Here is a 20,525-nt window from a genome sequence, read left to right on the forward strand (position 1 = left end):
CTGATAAACGTTCTACCACAAGATCACAGGGTAGTGAGGGAAAGGAAGGGGAGAAATCGAATACCATCATGGAAGTATCGAACAGAAAAAACTATAAAGCAATTAACACAAAAAGTGTCACTGTTAGAAGGTTATAGAAGAGTGAATAGATCAACTAAAATACTAAGAAAGATAGATGTGATTAAAGCAATGCACAGTGTTAGAACAGACCAGGATCTATCATGCACTATCACTAAAAATTTCAGTACAGGTGGCAAAACTTAGAAGATAGACAGATAATATAAGGGAAAAGTACAAAATAAGCAATTTATTGATGACCCAAAAAAGTTTTATAGAGAACTGGGGAAAAAAGGTAAAAGGAATCGAAAGACCGCCAAAAAAAGAGGAAGTAGATAGGTACATTTTAGAGAAGTATCTATGAAGATCCTGTGGAACATAACAAAGATGCTAAATGGATAGAAGAAGTAAAAGAAAGAGTAAAAAGTTTTAAAGTGCAGGATATGAAATGGGATGAAATAGCCAGAGAGATTGAAACAAAGTTAAGAAAACCCTCTAACTGGAAAACCCCAGGCCCAGATGCAGTGCCTAACTTTTTGTTAAAAGTATTAACATCTTTGCACAAGGATTTAGCCATGAGTAAGAACTATTTATATGCACACCCCGAACAGACACCACACTGGGTAACAACAGGCAAAACAATGCTCTTACTTAAGAGTGAACCTACAAGCTACCTTAAAAATTATAGACCAATAACTTGCCTTCTGACTATGTATAAACTGTACACTGGAATTGACGCCTACATAGTTTATAGTCATTTAGAAGAAAACTCAGTTATGTCAGTAGAACAAAAGGGCAATAAAAAAGTCATATGGAACAACGGAATCATGTGTTGTTAAATAAAGTTATAGTGGAGAACTGTAAAAAGGGGAAGAATCTAAGTATGGCATGGATTGACTACAAAAAAGCATTTGAAAGTATCCCACATTCATGGATAAGAGTGTTTAAAAATGTATAGGATACACCCTACACTGATTGACTGCATTACAGTAACCATGAAACAATGGCAGACCACTTTGCAATTAAGCCATGATAAAGGACAGATTATTATCTCAGGGATAAAAATTCAAATGGGGATATTTGAGGCTGACTTTGTCACCATTGCTATTCTGCCTTGCCATTAATCCATTAAGCTGTTTACTTAGCTTAGGCCATGGCTACAATTTGGTTTCTAGAAAACAACAAAGTCTAATGACTTCTCATCTTGTCTTTGTCGATGATTTAAAACTGTATAGCTCATCAGATGAGGAACTGAAAGCACAGCTGCAGGTTGTCAAAACTTTTTCAGATGATATTAGAATGTCATTTGGTCTTGATAAATGTGCAAAAGCAACCTTTAAAGCAAGAAAACTGCAGCACCAGGAAAACATCAGTTGGGACAAGAATGTGATGTAAAAGAACTTGAGAAGAGGAGTGTATAAATTCTTGAGAATTGATGAAGGATCAGCAATAAAACATGAACAAATGCAAATAAAACTCAGTAAGGAATACTTTAGAAGACTTATCCTTAGAACAGCATTGACCTCTAGGAACATGATCTCAGCTATAAATCAATTTGCTCTTCCTGTCCTAACGCACAGTTTTGGAGTGATTGACTGGCCCCAAAAAGTGTTGGATAGATAGATATTAAAACAAGAAGGATGTTTCATGCCCACCAAATGATTTATAAACATCAGTATATACCAAGATTATATATTCCCTGTTCCAAAGGAGGGATGGGCCTCCTTGAAATTGATTACATGTATAGATCTGCAGTCGTGGGACTCCACACATCTACTGACCTCATAAGATCCAATTGTAGTGAAAGTTTTGAAACATGAGGAGAATAAATCTAAGATGACTTATCTGCTTAATTTAGCAGAAGCATGTCAACGTCAAGCAGGAATGGAAATCAAACCAGAAGTAGATAAAACACAGGCAACAACTGAATGTGCTAAAAAATGAAAGAATATAAGATGAAGGACCAGATGAAAAGGCAAGAAATGTGGAAAAAACATAAATATAGTTGCAAGTATAGAAAACTTCAGAAGAGCTTCATGTTGATCAAGAACTAACACAGGAATGGTTAAGGAGAGGCTCTTTCAAACCAAGAAATGAAAGGTTAATATTGGCAGCCCAAGATAGTGGGCTACGTACATGCTGGTTTACAAAGTCCATTGAACATGTAGGAGAAACAGACAAATATAGGTTTTGTAAAAAAGAATTGGAAACAGTCACACACCTTGCTGCTGGTTGCGACACACTAATGGCAGAAGGACTGTATACTGAAAGGCATAATAATGTGGCGACACTATTGCACTGTGAATTGTGCAAACATTGTGGTATCAAAGTGGCTGAAAAACACTGGAAACATGAGCCCAAAGCATTACCAACAGTTCAAAAGATAGATGCTAGAAAAATGGATATAGTGGTCCAAAGAAAGAAGACAAAAGTAGCATTGATCATTGAAATCGCCACACCCAGTGACTATAGTGTCTTGTGTAGAGAGTGACACAAAGTCATGAAGTACTAGGATCTGCAGGCAGAAATCAGAGCAATATGGAAGAAAGATACTCATACAGTTCCAATAGTAGTAGGAGGAACAGGTCTTCTAAAAAAGAATTTACAATCATATTTAGATATGTTACCAATCCATGTAACCCCATACAAATTGCAGAAGGAGTTATTACTGGGCACATTGCGGGTGCTGCGAAGTCCACTTTTGACTGATATCAAAGACTGAAACAATATTAGTTTCATGAACTTTAATCATACTTTGACTTAGGAATGGGGTCCATTCCCGTCATGGTATTAGAAACCCAAAAGATTTGGAGAAATTAGAAAAAAGGCAGTTACAATGAGGTAAGGGAGCATTTCTTGTGTAAGTGATCTGCTCACCATATTAAGTCTCTTGAAATTGATATATTGGTGTCAGCATCTGGGGTGACAAGTAAGCTTGAAGAGGCTATGCAGTTGGTAGATAATTTGAAACAATTCAGTCTTCTTTTAAATTAAAGCATAGTGGCATTGTAGGTGATGCTTTTTTCCCAAATGGCTATGTATCTCTAGCACTGTACGCCTTATACCCCACTAAAAACTGCCTGTATTGATGAGAAAACATGATTCTGAAGCATTATGGTAGCCTGTCAGATCTCAGGTTTGAGACCTCTTTTATTAGGGGACCTACATGTTTACGGGACTTGGTTTGCCAGACTTGTGTACATTTTCTTGGGTGGCAGAATGTTTTGGTTATGGAATGACGTGTGTTATTGCATGGCCTGGAAAATAACCGAGTTGGCCCAGGATAGTTAGCATCATGGAAGTAAGAGGAATGTTTCAGGCAAGCTGTCAGGAAATACCTATTGTGTACATCACTGTAGTGCATAGTATAGCAGTAAACATAGCAAATATAGGGCTGTGTTACATTTCTTTAAAACATTTCTGCTTCTAGGATGTATTTGGAGTAAGATCAGTAATTGGGTACAGTGGGTCAAGTTGGGGCTAACAAGATGTTTCAGTTTAGTAATGATGGTCCCCATGCATTCCAGGACTTCGTAACACATTGTGGTCTGTCTACCAAAGATTTTTATAAATGTCTGCAGTTAAGGCACTTTGTTTCCAACAAAATTGGGACTGATCAGTGCAAACAATGTTGATGCAGCATTTAGCAAATTTTGTGCTATGGAGAAGTTCATTAGAGCCTTTGATTAAACCTGCTGTGTGGCTGGATAGAACCAGGTGGATATTGTCCTGCAGCCTTTTGGTATCTGTCAGAAAAGAAGCTGTGGATTTGTCTAGAGATGGGGAGAAAGGAACTTTTGTTAGCTTGTTTGGATAGTGTGGTCTTCTCAATGGCTTATTTGTCATTGGAAATTTGAGCTTCTATACTTTAGTGACCCTGCATAAGCTTTTTCTTGTTTGCTTCCCTCCTCAGTCCAAGTGATGTTGCCATTGCCCCAGTATAAGATACGTTCTTGGGGGATGCATCTTGGGTTTTCCCATTGTTACTATTTTTTTTTGAAAGAAATTGAAGTTAAGTTTTCAATAATACAAAAACCCGATACTGTATTTACTAAGCAATTTTTATTAGAGTAAAGCAGAACAGTATCAGTTCTTAATGTTAGGCTAGAAATGTATTACATCTGTACAGAAGGAGTCAAGCCAGCCAGCACGTTAAATGTAGCAGGATAGAGTTGCTGCATGTTAGCATTTGGGGAGGGGATCTGTTGATCATTTTTTGTTGATTATAATACATGTAACTTGGTTGACAAAGTTTTCTGTAATGCGTTTGTTACGGGCAACATGGCAGCTCAGTGATGATTTCTGTCTCATTATCTCAAGGGTCCATGATTCATTCTTGACTTTTGGCAATTGTTTGTTCTCACCTTGTTGGCATTTTGTTTTGTCCAGGTGCTATTTCCTTTCCATTTTGAAAAATGAAGTATTTAATTGGCTACTCTAAACTGCCCATATATATTTATCTCTACCCTTGTGGTCTGGGTCATGGCTGAAACGGATCTAAGGACCAATTCACTTACCCAGTTAACATAAATTAAACTGAATGTGGTTATGTTCTGAAAAAAATGCTTGAGGGGATGGTATTAGCCTACTTCATGACCAGAAGGATAGCACTGGTCAAGAGAGAACCAGCACCTGGCATATGCCAGAATATTGCCACAAGTACCTAAGCTTACAGGCTTTAAGGATAGATCTGTGCGTAACCCTTCTGAAGGCAAGTCCATTAACAAAAATTGCTTTCAGTCTCTACACGTGCTGACCTTGTCTTAGTTAAAGAGGACTCAAGCCCAATACAGTCTTTTCTCTCTCAGTAGGAGTACCAGAAAAAGCGCATCTTAGGCTCCTGTCACAGAAGTTGTATCACAGCAGGCCAGTGCTGACCAGTTTTCAGCTGACTGAAGCCAGAGGTGTTTTGGCCTGATCCTAGGTAACAGTGTCTTGAGTCACCCAGATCAGGGGAAACTCACAGTCAGGGTTTCCCCATTAGGATCTCCTCCACAGCCTTATAGGCCCAGCCAGTCAAGGCTGAGGGTGATAATCATGTCATTCCATACTAGGGCTCAGGACCTCATCATGAAGTTTTTTGGAATCCAGAAGTGCAGTTATGGAACTAGATCAGCTGATCTGCAAGAGGACTCCATGATTTGTTAGGTACATATCCTTCCCCCACCGCTTTTTGGGTTGGTGACCAGTTTATTCAGCCTCATATGTTGGATTTCCCCTTGAGTTGAGCCGGTATATACTTTTGAAATACTTGGTTATTAATTTCTGTTAAATCTTCATTGTTGCCTTTTGATTTTTAAGACCCTGCTTGCCCTAGGAGCAGACTTGGGAAGCTCAAATGCCAAAAGTACTTTTTCTTGCCCACAATGTGGTGTCACTGTAGGCATTGCAGCTGGTGCATATATAATCCCAAGCACAGGGTGGTCTTCCAGAAATTTGCCATAATGTAATAGGTGCAAAGGATGAATCTAAGCAGGGACCTGCTGAGGAGTGTGATCTCTTAAATTAGCTGACACAGGAAGAATATATTTGTAGTGCATTGAGCTGTGCAATTAAGCTCCAAAAATCAGGGGAAAAAAACAGTCTTGTTAGCACTTGTCACCACTGATGAGCTCTATTCCCACGCTAGATCAGTAACAGCAGTCAGAGGCCACCGTAGAAGAGGGGGAAGAAAAAAGAACCTTAAAACATGTGGTACACCTCATGCTTCTATTGCATGAAGTGTTTCACTTGTTTTAAAACTGTTTTGCACTTTCTGCTGCTATTCTGTGATGGCCCTCTGTGGTGGTCTCTCTGGGATAGTGGTAAATGTTACAACTTTCAAAGCTATAAAACACGTAGTGCTCCTACACTTTTTTTTCTCTTACTTTTGTATATTACAGCACATAAAACATGCAGTACAAAGATTTTTTTTTATTCACTTATTTATTTACACTTTGTTGACTGGGTGTTAGTCCAGCTAGGCTAGTGGCTTCTTTTCAGGGGAGAGTTGCAGTGATATTCATACTGACTAACATAAATTTGGCCAGGACACGTAGGAACTTCCCCTACTCTTTTCATTAAGTGCCATGGGAGCATTTACATCTACTTGAGCTGCCACCAACTCGGGCAGAAGCAGCCATCTGTTTAATAACGTATTCATATAGCAAGATTATTGGGTCTCTCCAATCAAAAGCCTTCTTGTTTGTCTACACTTGACATGGATATCAGGATTCATCTCTCAAGCTTCTTTTTTGGGGTGAATTTGAGAGTCATGTCTCAAGAACATAAGCTGGTTTTGATTGGAGGCTTGATCATAATTCTGTAATATTTTCATTTTTGTTTCATGGTGGTATACACAGTACTAGGTATGTGTTTACTAACAAATTAGGGTACTACACAACATTTTATAGGCAAGTGATAATATTAACGGAAATTGATTTAACTTGATGTCTTACTGTCCTGTTACATCATTTCACACAGTTGTGGTACAGTTTTAAATTTATTACAGACTTCCAATTGGTTGAAATCCTTCATCCCCAAATAAATCTTGTTGAATGACCTGAGAAGAACTTTAGTTATCCTTCTGTATTCTTAATGTATGGTTGCATTATAAGAATGCTGAAAAGATATACTAGCAGAAATTTGTTCAGCATGCATGCCATTTTGTTCTGTGTTCTCTAGAAGCACCTTCTGTAATATTTGCAGTTTCAAAAAACCAGTAATGTGGCTTGATTTTGTCAAGAAAAGTTTTATTTTTGTGTGTCACACTGAAAACCCCTCCATGGACTTTGTATTCGGATTAGAGAACTTGTATAAAGAGGCCTTGATGCTCTTTCTTTAATATCCGCCTTAGAATCTAAACTGTAATAACTGTTAGAACACATTTTGCTTACAGATTGGTGTGTTCTGCTAGGAAGATACTGGTTCATTTAATATAATCTTGTTTTCTTGTTTCACCTTGAAGGTTGATCAGTCTTTCTTTCCATCCATTTTGTTGACAGAGAGCTCTACACACACAGATGTGTTTATAAGGGTCTACTTCACATGACTGAAAATTTTCAAAATACTGAAAACTCACTTGACTGAAACTCATTATACTGAAACCTTCAGTGCTAAATTTCAAAATACTAACTTGTAAACCATAGACATGCACACTTACAACACCAATGATGAACTCTTTCCAGAACTTAAAACTACTTGCGTATATTAACAGAAACTGGACGATATAAAACCAAACTAGGTGGGGTTGTGCCCCCGACCCCCCAACTTGTATATACCAACTCCAGGATTGCAGTACAGTGGGGAAAAGGGCATATACCTTTTACTTAACTTACAGTAGTCTACACTCTGCCTCTACTGCTGGGAACGCACAAAACATCCAGCATAATTATTTTAGATACTTCCCATAAAAATGTAAACAGACATACCCACATTTAGAAACACTACAACACTACTTTCTACATGACTCAGTATTCTGACAATCAGCACTATATTATAGTAATTCTTTTTTCGCAAGCAAGTCACAGGAGAAGGGAAACCCACATCATGTCTGTGGCTTACAATTCAGTATAATGAGATTCAGTCAAATACGTTTTCAGCATTTTGAAAATTCAGTATTATAGTCTCAGTCAAATGAGATTTCAGTCATGTGAAGTAGATTGTTTATAGATATAGAGTGTAATATGTATAACATCTGTACACACACACACACATGTATACTTACATAAAGATACACACTTAAGTCTGTTGGTTTTTAAGTTTATTGCATTAAATGTACTGTTTATCTCCGGTTCATGGCTTTTGCTTTGTCACTCTGTGAGACCAAAATGTGCATTTTTGCAGCTGGCATTATGAGTTTGCAAAGCTGCATATTTTATTAATGTTTTAGCTGTATGTTATGTGAAACTTAAGCGTATTTGCCATGTTTTCTTTCCAGATGATGTTTTACAAGAATGGTGCCAACCAAGGCTTAGCTTTTCATGATATATTTGAAGGTGTTTATTTCCCTGCCATTTCACTCTACAAAAGCTGTACTGTAAGTGAAATTTCATTGTTGCATGAATGTTGTTAATGATAGATGCAGAATGTTTAGCCTGTATTCAGAATCAGGATATGGATAGTATGTGATATTTACAAATATGCAAAAGGCAGTTATGCATTAGAAAGGATAAAATTCTAAAAGAGCAGTTTTTGTTTTTCAGTCATAGTGCGAAGGTAGAGGCCACTGTTAATAATACCTAAAGCATTAGTGACTAAGAGGGACCTTGGTTACCATTGTATTAGGGTGGATGCAAATTGATATACAGGAATAAGTGAAGCGTACTATTGCAGTTAAGCCAGTCACCCATCTGAATGGCCAGAAAGTTTTTCATTTACAGATAAGAGTCATTTCTTTAGTCCAAGTTGTAATTACCTTATTTTTTTTGTAAGTAAGGTGGCATTGAGGCAGGGAGTCTACTGTTGTGTAAACTGAGGGAAGATGACCTCAGTGGGAATCCTCATGTGATTTCTATTATTATTTTTTTTGTGCTGCACGATCATTTTTGGTAATAAGTGTAATGGCAGTCATGAATATACTTATAGATTTATAGGTTCATAGGTTCTTAAGTAAACTTACAGACAGAAGAGACCATTAAGAAGCTTAGCCACATCATCCAGTACTGGTGAAAAACTAGTAGTATCCCCTATTAAGCAAACATTCTCTACATATTCCTAGTGAAACTTTGCTACCACTCATCCATACTAGTTTTAAAGGTTGTTAGGGAAGTATCCGATTTCATAAGGGCAGCTTATTCCAAAAATGGGATGTATATGGTTTAAGTGTCTGTCACTCGGTATAGTCGCGTTGATGTGACAATGTAGGCTTAGGTCTATGGAATGGGTGTTCACTTTCCCACTTGTTTTAGTTAGGTGAAGGAGCTGGGTAATTCACTGCATGAAAAGCTAAGTGGAGAACACCTCTCAGGAGTCTGTTTCATATTGAGTATTGAGACCGCTTTTAATCTGTCAGAGTAATAAGGATATTCTTCATGTTTCACTATTGCAGTCATAATTGATGGGATTTCCTGCCGTGGAAGCCCTTGGCTGGCCCGACTATCAGAGAATTTTCTCCTTCTCCTGAAAGTAGGTGGATGCCCTCCTGCCGAAGTCAAGATGTCTGGGTATAAAGTGAGTCAGCCGGTACCATAACCCCATTATTTCTTGCCATCGGAGCCCAAAGCAGAGCGTTAGTCAGTCCATCAGTCAGCCCACACCAGAGGAAGAAGATGTCTAAAGCCAAGTACCCCTTTGGGGAGCTTCTGATACATTTCTTGACTATGACTAGTGTTAGAGAAAGTTAATAACTGTTTCTGTGTTGCAAACAGATGTCATACCGGGACTTTCACTCCTTTTGTGCAACTTGTTTGGGCTCAGAACATAACATGCTTTAACAGTAGAACAACCAAGTGTAAGACTGATATATTAGTTAAGCACTTTGAGTCGCCAGGATCTTTGCTTACTGTCTCGTCTGTCAGTCAAGCTGAGGGTGATCTCCCTAGGCGTAAAAAGGAACAGCCTCAGTAGCTCGCCATGACCATATAGTAGTTAGCACTCTGCATTGTGGCCACAGCAACTTTGATCAAGTACCAAAACAAGGTCAGCCTGCACGACAGATGCCTTCTTCCCTTGGACAGGTCTGTTCCTCTCTGCTTTCCCCCCGGTAGTCTTGTTCCCCAAGGTACTGCTGAAGATAAGGGAAGAAGGACCAAAGGTCATTCTAATAGCCCCAGATTGGTCAAGGTAGCATTGATATCCTCTAATGCTCAGCCTAAGCAAGAAGGAACCATGGTTGCTGCCCCAGCAAGTGGACCTATTAACACAGAACAAGGGCACCATCATACACCCCAACCTGAACACTCCTCAAATTGACAAACATGGATGATATCTTTCCCTCTGGAGGGGGGGGGTGTACTCCTCAACAAACAGGTCCTGGATATTCTGAAAAAAGCCAGGAGACCTAGCACAGGAAAATCTTACTCCACCAAATGGAAGAGATTTAGCATATGGTGCAGACAAAAGGGACATAATCCTGTGCGAGCTGAGATACCTCTGATCCTTTCATACTTATCAGTCCTTTTTTTTTGTCAAAGGACTTTTTTATTCCTCTATTAAAATTCGCGCTTCAGCAATTTCTGCTTATCTGCCTACTCATCCCCCTGTCTTCTCCCATCCTCTCATGAACCAGTTCCTGAGAGGAGTTATTCTTATGAGACCCCTGAGTAAAATCCCCTGTTCCACCTTGGGATCAGTTTCATTCTAAAGAAGCCCTACCCTGCCACAACTTTCAAGCCAGCTTCCTCCTCAGACATTAAATTCCCAACCTGGAAGACAGCCTTCCTGCTAGCCATTATTTCAGCTGGAAGGGTTTCAAAGCTTCACGCTCTTATGTGTGTGGGACCTTTAATCACTTTCCACCCAGAGAGAGCATCTCTTTATGCCTAAAGTGGTTTCAGAGATCTCTTTAAACCAGACCATCTACTTGTCTACCTTCTTTACTAACCCTGAAAACAAGGGGGAAAGAATAATCCATACTTTGGATGTGCATAGGCAATTGCATTACTATTTGGACAGAACAAAGAATGTCAAAGACTGACCAACTTTTGTGGTGTTTGCCTGTAGCACTGAGGGGAGACCAGTTTCTAAACAATCTCCAAATGGATCTCCCACTATGTCTATTCAGCCATCGTTGAAAGAAGCGTCCAGACCCTGTGAGGCCACATTCCACAAGCACTACTGCTACATGTACTGCCTTTATAAAAGGGGTGGCCACTAAGGACATTTTGGAAGCTTCCTTTGTGCATATCTTTGCCAGACATTATCACCTTCCAACTTTCTCCAAGTCCAGAGCAAGATTTGCCACTGTCATCTTACAGGACATCCTTTCCTCTCCATAAACTTTCTGTCCATCCTCTTTTCAACTTTGGGAGTCGTCCCATCCATTATGACTGCAACAGTGAAACATAAAGAACATAGTACAGTTGTGTACACTTACCATAAATGTAGATGTTCAAGTGTATTCACTATTACAGTATTCTTCCCCTTTTGCCCCATGGGAAGGGGGTGGTTATTCCCCTCTCTAGTTCCAAGTTATTAACTCCTCTTCCTCTATACATACATTGGAGTTTTTTTTAGCTTAATCCCTTGACCTTAGGTATCTGTTGGGGGCAAGAAAGTACTAAGGTTATGGCACCAGCTAACTCCCTTTATACCCAGATGATCAGGGCATCCACCAACTTCAGGAGGAGGAGAACATTCTCTGGTAGTCGGGCTGGCCAAGGGCTTCCACGATAAGAAATCCCATCAGTTATGACTGCAACTGTGAATACATTTGAACATCTACCATTTATGATAAGTGTACACAACTGTACTCTTCTGAGATCTTTTGGTGAGGAAATGTTGAGGTGTCTCATACTGGTTTAGGTGCCTGGTGAGGTGCCGAAGGGTGCATTATGTCAAACGATGAACCTAATAAGGGATGAATAAAGTGGGACTATATCTTCGTTGGACCTTGAGGAGATGCCAGAAACGATGAGCTGTGGAAGGTCCGAAGGCTTTTCTAACCAACACAGAGTCATGGTGGTCCAATGAGAGTTGATTATCAACATATTTACCCAAGTCTCTGATGACTGTGTCAAATTTAAGCGTAAGGTATCAAATTTAAGCAGACCATTATCTATACAGTTAGCTGTAGTGATTTACTAAAACTATGCTGCATTTCTTGGTGATAAGGAAAGCCCCCGATTAATACACCAAACATTTGTTTGGCCCAGCCCTTGTTGGAGACTTTGAGTATGGGACTGGGGTGTGATAATCACCCCAAGTTTTCAGTCGGCAGCAGGCATATCAAAATCCCTTGATGTCAGCTATATCACAGAAGTATATACCAAAGAGGAGATGACCCAGGACAGAGCTTTGTGGGACACAACTAGTGACATTTTCCTGTCTAGAGCAAATACCCTCAACCTTAATGGTATGGGTTTTGCCAGACAGCCTTTTGCCAATCCAGCAAGCTGTGTGTGGCTTAATGTTGGGTTGGGAATGTTTGTCAATAATCCCAGCATGGGGGATAGTGTCAAAGGCCTTAGCCAGATGTAGATAAGCAGAGTGGACTTTGTATGCCTCTTGTCTATGGCCACATTAACTCTTTCAAAGAACTCTGCCAGGATGAGCAGGCAAAAACTGCCTTTCACAAAGTCAAACTGATGTATATCCCAGGTCATGAGGTCACCTGTATCATTATTTATACATCTATAATACATTCCAAAGCTTTCCAAGTAATAGTTATGAGACTTATATGTCTGTAATTCCCAGGACCAGTAGAGGGACCACCTTTATGAAAGGTAGGTGTCTCATGGGCAAATTTCAGTACCCTGAGGTTCATCTGGACAGGTTAATTGTATGGGAAACAGTAAGGAAGGGTATTTCTAGCCCATCTATTTATTATTTTTATTTATTTATTCACATTTGTTTACCGGGAAGGTCCACTGGGCTGAGCAGAGCCCATTTTCAGTGGAGGCCCGGGGAGAAAAGCTTCAATGCACACTACAAGGTAGTTACAAAACAAAGTTACAAAACAATATTTTCAACTAAATGGTTACAATATTTATAGGAGTCATCTCAATGCTCAAAATGACAGTGAGGTGATACAATAAGACAAAAATAAGCAAATTCAAATAATGTGAAAATATACATCTTCCCTTCTTTCCATTGAATCTTGTCCAAACATTACTTCCACTTGCATCATTTGTTTACAGTGCTGGGAACATGCTAGAATACATGTGTCATTGTTTTTTGCTTTTCTTCTCGCGTAGTTTTGTTCTGTTTGCCAGTTAGACATTCCTCTTCCAAGCTTATGGCCCAAGGTACTGTCAGAATGCCCCCTATTTTATATATATATATATATATATATATATATATATATATATATATATATATATATATATATATATATATATATATATATATATATAATGGGCATACTTTCGTTGAAGGTTGTGCGTCAGAGCTGGTAACTCGGCACGTAAAAATCTACTGCCAATCATTAGTGGACCGGAGTTCCGCTGTGGCGACCCCTAACCGGGAAAAGCCGAAAGACACAACATATATATATATATATATATATATATATATATATATATATATATATATATATATATATATATATATATTTTTTTTTAATTCTGCTATCATTAAGCCAACACTTAAAGTAGCTCATTTAAAGAGTGTGATATTTTTAGATCAAATCTAAAAAGAATGAAACAGAAAAAAAATTGCCATGTTGCAATCTTCACGCCCCTTGCTAATTGTGTGCACCAGCTATGAGATTGCACAACAATGGAGTAATGGCAAATTACCAAATGTCTGCTGTGCCACAGAGTCACACAAAACAGCCATCAGACTGAAAAAGATGCCTGTAAGAGCATTTTTTCTTACAGACTGCAACTGTGTATGTGTGTGTGTTTATATTTTATATATATATATATATATATATATATATATATATATATATATATATATATAAATGTGTGTTTCCTTCTATTCTCATGTTGCAGTATTCATAACAGCAGAGAGGCACCAGACATCTGGTCACTATACCAAAGTCTTAGAATAATAGGTACATGCGATGTTGCATATCAGAGCCATAAACCGACGTCAGCTATCAAAGTGACGTCTGCACGTACCCAACCCAGAACTTTTCTGCCGCACTGATCTACGGACCTCTGATCGCCAGCTCCAGGAATCCATTTGTTCGTTTGACTTTGGCTGCCCACTACAGTTAAGTACCCTTTTGGGTTATTTGATTATATTCCTTCTTGCTTTGCAGACGTACATGTTAGCTAGGAAGGGAAAGTATGCTTGTGGAAGACAAATGCCACATAAGGACATGCATGATCAGTGTTTGTTTTGTTTAGAGTAAAGGCCACGACTATAAGTCTTGCGACATCTGCCAGTCCTTTGTACCTAAAACTTTGTGTAGCTGCTTTAAAATTATACTTAGAAAACCAAAGACTCCGACGTTTGGCATTGGGTATGGAGGGTGTAGGTTAGGTACCTCCAAGGAGCCGTCTTGGAAGAAGGCCAAAAAAGTTAGGGCCGAAACCCATGCTGCACCTCAGGAGTCCGGTGAGACTCTTGAAGGAGATGTTCAACCAGGTTCCCATTGGATGTCTGTTTCTCCGCTGGTACCGGAACCGTGGTGGAAGCCGGTTCACCTGAAACCCAGAGTATGTCCACTGAGGTTGATCAGCAATCAGGCCCTGATGGCGAGATGGAACCACAGCTCGTGGCGTTGGGAGAAGCCTACTACCGCCTTACCATCCATCCCGGTGTTGGTTCCAAAACCGACTACTCCTACTATTCCTCTTGAGAGGAAACAAAGAAAAACACAGAGCTACAGAACCAGCACCTGAATGGGAAGCCTTTTCCCAGAACTTGTTCAGAGCCTTCCAGGCCCTTCAGTCTCAGGTGCCCCAACCAGCCCTATCGCCTGTCCAGACCTTGGAGGAGTCAGAGGAAGAACTCTCTTTTTTCTGATGAATCCCTACCTCACTGGTCCCAAATTGAGTCTCCCATGGACTTTGCTACTCCTGAGGAGGAGGACACTATTAGTCCTGATTCTCCTGGGGAAGAATTCTCCTTTGTGGACACCATTACACTTGTGAGAAAGCATTTTAAATGGCAGGTCTTGGATGTTTTTGAGACTAAAAAGAGGTATTTTGAACTCCTGCCAATGGACCAGCCTTCCCCAGCCTTCCCCACAATGCAGTTCCTCCTCTGCTTCCAGCTTTTCATGATGCCTTTCAGGCCCCAGATTCTCAACCCCCTGCTTTTAAACGTCCTGATGGGCTTTACATGGTCCTCCAGGATGCACAGTTCTTGTTCAAGAACCCTCCTGCAGACCCAGTAGTCATTGCTGTGTCAGCAGACAAATCATCCATACATCTGCCTTCCACTTCTCTATTCCCTACAATGTATACTTCTTCCACACTAGCAATTAGAGCTATTAATTGTCAAACCCACATGGCTTGGTTTGTTCTAGATAACCCTGTCCAAGGCTTCTGCATTAATGCCAGATGTGCCAGATTTTCCTGCTAAGTCCCAGCTTTCTGCCTTGCTCTCTACCACTTCTCAGGTGACCAGGCACACCAAGTGCAATTATGATGCTGTAGAGACATCATCCAAATCTGTAGCATCAGGTTCTGTTCTGAGAAGGTACTCCTGGGTGACGACTCCAGCCCCTACCCATGGATGTACAAGTCAAATTACTGGATGCACCACCTGATAAGGATGTTTTTGGCACTGCTTCAGCAGAGCTCCTTAAATCTCTCAAACAATAGGGCAAGGAGTTGCAAAATTTAAACCATTTGCTAGTCTTCCCCATTCCTAGATACCACAGGAACTACCCAAAACACACGGGAACAAAATTGCTCTAAAAAATCCACCAAGAAGAAGAAAAATAGAGCAATCTCAACAAGCCACGACTCGACTGTATTCACACAAACAAAGTTTATTAGAACACACCTCAGAATCCTCCTTATAGGAATAAAACCATAAACTCTGTTAACACCACAAATGCGTTTTTGTCTCTTAGAGATTTCCTCATATGAAGTGGAAATGCATACCTATTACATTTCTTAAATACCCTTTGCTTAATTAGTGCAGTTAACCTATTGGTGGATTTTCTTAATATAGTTAATTATACTTAATAAATATCCCTCCATGTAAAGCCTTTCAAAATAATTTTCTTAACCTATCATATCCCAATATATAAATAAATACATACATAAAACATTCTCTAACATCTTTCATTACTTAAATATATTTATTCAATACTGTCTAAAACATTTTAAAACTGTCTATTCACATATAAAACTCTGGCCCATTACCACCATCTTGTGTCTAAAAATGAAATTGAAATGTTATACATGTATTTCCAAAGCAAGTAATCCAACATTAACTTATTGTTACTTCCAACAATAATACTTGCAAAAATGGTAAAAACAATGACAATTCTGCTTTTTCTTTTTAACCATAGCTACGTTTTATGCAGAAGCACTATAATCTTGCAGCCCATAGCTTTAAAACTGGGGCAAGTGATACTGCTTCATTCAAACCTGGAAATCTGGTAGCTTCCAGTGATAATTGCCAGAAGTTCCTTGTATTCTATGGAAGTCTCCCATGGGCCTCCTCTTATATCTTTTGGAAGCAATTCCAATACAAAGAAACTACATTTTCCTTCCTGACAACTTAACTTGTATCTATAAAGTGCATTTTTAGTACATTTAGTCCTAATCTCATAGTTATGCTCATAGATTCTATTTTTTAACTTTTTCTGATTTACCTACATAAAGTGGTCACGAAGCTCTATGTACACTATCCCACTGGTGTCACAGTTTGCATAGTCCCTATTACTAATCAATCTGTCCCTACTACTGACTTAGGATAGTGTCCCTCATATAAATGTATGGGCATTGAGAGCATTGTCCACATTTGAAAGTCCCTACTTTGCCCTCTTTATACTTAGGACCATCTTTATTACCTTCTAAAATGGCTTTTAGACTTTTACCCCTTCAGTATGTACATTTTAATGGATTATCAAAAATGCCTTCAAGGTCTGAAATTTCGCCAAATCTAGTCAATTCTTCCTCTAAAATTTTTCTTATTCTTACTTCGTCCCCATTATACTCAGTCAAAAAATTTCCTTCTCCTTCATTGTTAATTATTCTAACCTTTTCCGTACTTAGGCCCATTTTGTCACACAAGATGTGCTTAAATCTGTCCTGCCTGCCATTTCTATCTTATTTATAAAATCATTAGGGTCGCCTCTTTTTCTTTAAACATTTCCCTCAATATTTTACATTCTCGTTCAAAATCACACTCTCTTGACTCTCTAACGTATTGTCCCTTAACAATTCCTTTTTTCTGATGTAGGGGATGTGCACTGTTGTATGCTGAATATGAATTCGAGAAAGTTTCTTTTCGGTAAATTTTCGAACTAAAGGCACCTTCCCGCTTACCTATAGAAATATCCAAATATTCCAGTTTGTCCTTGTTAATCTTGTAGGTAAAATTCAAAAAATCAGTTGACTCTGAAATGTGCTTTAAAAATTCAAAAAACATGCTTTCAGAGCCTAACCATAAGAAACACATATCATCCAGGTAACGCTTGTACAGTTTCCAACATTTTGCACATTTGGAGTTTATATTTTTCTTCCCAAAGTGAAAGAATAATGTTGGCATATGTAGGGGCACATCTTGCCCCCATCGCCACTCCTTGTACGTGCTTAAAAAACTCTCCTTCATAGTGTATAAAATTATTTTTTTAAAACCAATTCCATCAGAGTTAAAATAAGATAAAAATCCCTATTATTAAATTTACCATACTTTATTACCGCTTCCTCAAACCATTTCATACCTTCTTCATATGGTAGTGATGAAAATAAATCTACTAAATCAAATAGCTGTGAAAGTCATTCTCTCATCATATAGCTCATTTGTTATACTACGTAGTAGGTCCCAAGAATCCTTAACCACACCTTGACTTCCAAGCGACCATATCTTTAAGCTTAGTATCCAACCATCTGGCCAAGGGTGCTGTTATAGAGCCTTCAGAGGCCACTATAGGCCTCATTGGTGGGTTTTCTATATCTTTGTGCACCTTTGGAATCCCAAAAATGGTTGGTATTCTTGTTTTTTCTGCATGTAAATATTTAAAAGTTTCTATACCTATTGAACCTTCCAACAATAAATCATTTAAAATTACATACATTTTTCTGTTCCCTATATTTATTTCATTGACTGAAACTCTAACATATCTACTTGTGTTCTCTAGTATATCCATCATGTTTCTTTCATATACCATTTGGTCCATAAGCACAGTCCCCCCACCCTTATCTGGTCTCATAACCCTTATGGAGGTATCATCTCTCATTTGGTTTAATAGTTTATTTTTTTCCACTGTTACATTGTAACCTATCCTATTCTTTGAAAGTTCCGACCTTATTTTCTTTTCCATTATAACCTCAAATTTTTTTAAATGTGGCTGTAAGGGTGGGTTAAACATGCTTTTTCTTCTTAATTCTTCTGTACTTCGTAAGTTTATGTTCTGTCCTTTAAAGAAAAGCTCAAAGTTTTTCTTCCTTAAAAATAATTTTAAGTCTATTAATACTTTGTCAATTTCCGCCTTCCTTTTAGGTACAAATTTGAAACCTTTTGATAGTAATGAAAAATGTGTTTCATTTATTTCTTTACCATAATTGTATATACTATAACCTTTATAGCTACATTTACTACCTTCGAATACAATGGTTTCATCCAAACTAGAAGGGTCTACCTGTTCCACTGTTTGACCCTGTTGTTGCTGCTGTCCCCCCCTCCGTATCCCCCATATTGGAAGTTTTTTTGGTAATTGTTTTTTATTCTTTCTGATCTTCGTAAAGGGGGATACTCTGTGGGATCATTTATATGTTCTATCTGCTCACCTACTTCCCGCCCATTTACATCCAAAAAAGATTCCTGTCTCCATTCATCCTCGTATACACTATTGTTCCTTTTTCTAAAGAACTCACTAAGTTTCGGATAGTTAACTTTATCTTTGTACACTCTAACATCTCTCTCAATTTTTTTTATTTAGTGTATCATAGTATTTTCTTTTCCCATCCTCAATAGAGAACATAAGGTCATTAGTAATTTTATAGTTGATTTCATCAATCCTACCATATAAACCTTCCATATCTCTTTCATTTTCTCTCGTTATAACCTTAATTATTTCAAACCCACAATTATCAAAAATTGATAAGTTCTTATGAAAATCCATACCCTCTTTCACTTTGTTGGGGTACTTGTACACTCCAAGACCTTTTGGTACAATTTTTCATCTAAGACATTCCTTTAGGTATGAATTTTCCATTTCCATATTTTTATATTCAAACAGTAATTCATCCAACAATTTAGCATTATGCTCATACGTTAAATTTCTGTCCACTTCAGAAATTGAGGACGTTTTTTTCTTTTCATTAAAACAGTATTTTAACTGCACTAAAGTCTTAAAATCAGTTTTATACCTTTGTCCATAATGATTCTGTCCATTGACCATGTTTGTTTTCGTCATTGTTTAATATTACACCCTCTTGCACATCGTTCCTCTGGTTGCTTATAAAAATAGAAGGAAAACCATCACAAGAAGCTCCTGTGTCCATTACCATCGCCGAATTCTGTTGCCAGACACTTTTTTTTGTGCCGTTTTCACCTCTAGTTAGCATTTCCTGGTTCCCCGGTGGGTGTGACAATGCCGAAAGTAGTGACTGACAAGTGGGCATCAACAATTCAATCAATTGCGTTAGTTCATTAATCATTTTGTCAATCTTAGCCATATCTCCACCTCTCTCCAGATTACCTTGTATTGACGTCGAAGCCTCTTCCATTCCCACAAACAGTTACTCCAAAGACCAAAACAAACGGGAACAAAATTGCTCTAAAAAGTCCACCAAGAAGAAGAAAAATAGAGCAATCTCAACAAGCCACAACTCTACTGTATTCACAAGCATCATCCAAATCTGTAGCATCAGGTTCTGTTCTGAGAAGGTACTCCTGGGTGAAGACTCCAGCCCATACCCATGGATGTACAAGCCAAATTACTGGATGCACCACCTGATAAGGATGTTTTTGGCATTGCTTCAGCAGAGCTCCTTAAATCTCTCTAACAAAAGGGCAAGGAGTTGCAAAATTTAAACCATTTGCTAGTCTTCCCCATTATTAGATACCACAGGAACTACCCACAAAGGACCAGTTTTGTAAGGAGGCAATCTTCTCACTCTACTGCTCCACAATCTAAAGGACGGAGACACCTTAGGAAGCAAACCACTCCTAGACCCTCCTCCACCTCAACCTCTACTCCCTTTTGGAGGCAGCCTGACCCTGACAGAGCTCCTCCACTGTGAATCAAACCTTTACCCACCTCCACCCCCTCTGTCCCTCCGTCTGACCCTTTCCCTACCCTCCTGGCAGAAAATCACCTCGGAGGCTTGCGTCATTTCCATCATCCAAAAAGGTTATTTATTGACTTGGTGGATAGTTCCTCACTTCCACAGGACACCTCAACCACCTTCAAGCCAGCTTCACCTCTTTCCTCCAATTTTAGATCAGCTTATAACTCAGGGCACAATAGAAAAAGTCCCTCCAGATCAGACAAACAATGGATTTTACTCCAGGATGTTTTTGGTTCCAAGAAAGGATGGTCCTCAGAGACCAGTTCTGGATCTGTATATCCTCAATCTATTTATCAAGGTGCCTACCTTCAAGATGCTCACCTTGCATCATCTCTTACCTGTTATCCCCAACCAAGCTTTCATGTTATCTCTGGATCTGAGAGATGCCTACCTTCATATCCCCATTCACCCCAGCTACAGGAAATGCCTACGCTTCTCAGTAGGTTTCTTACATTTTCA

The 20,525-nt window shown here is 38.8% G+C and overlaps 1 protein-coding gene across 1 annotated transcript in view; it reads left to right on the plus strand.

The window, feature by feature from the left end:
- The window catches only part of ASH2L (ASH2 like, histone lysine methyltransferase complex subunit), a 658,852-nt gene that overhangs the window by 628,278 nt on the left and 10,049 nt on the right, over positions 1–20,525 (plus strand). Inside the window, exon 13 of the mRNA XM_044082241.1 lies at positions 7,976–8,074. Coding sequence (XP_043938176.1) covers positions 7,976–8,074 — 99 coding nt within the window. The remainder of the gene's footprint in view (positions 1–7,975; positions 8,075–20,525) is intronic.

The sequence above is a fragment of the Protopterus annectens genome, chromosome 9.part0 (genome assembly GCF_019279795.1).
Source record: "Protopterus annectens isolate FY-2018-M chromosome 9.part0, PAN1.0, whole genome shotgun sequence".
Taxonomy (NCBI): domain Eukaryota; kingdom Metazoa; phylum Chordata; order Ceratodontiformes; family Protopteridae; genus Protopterus; species Protopterus annectens.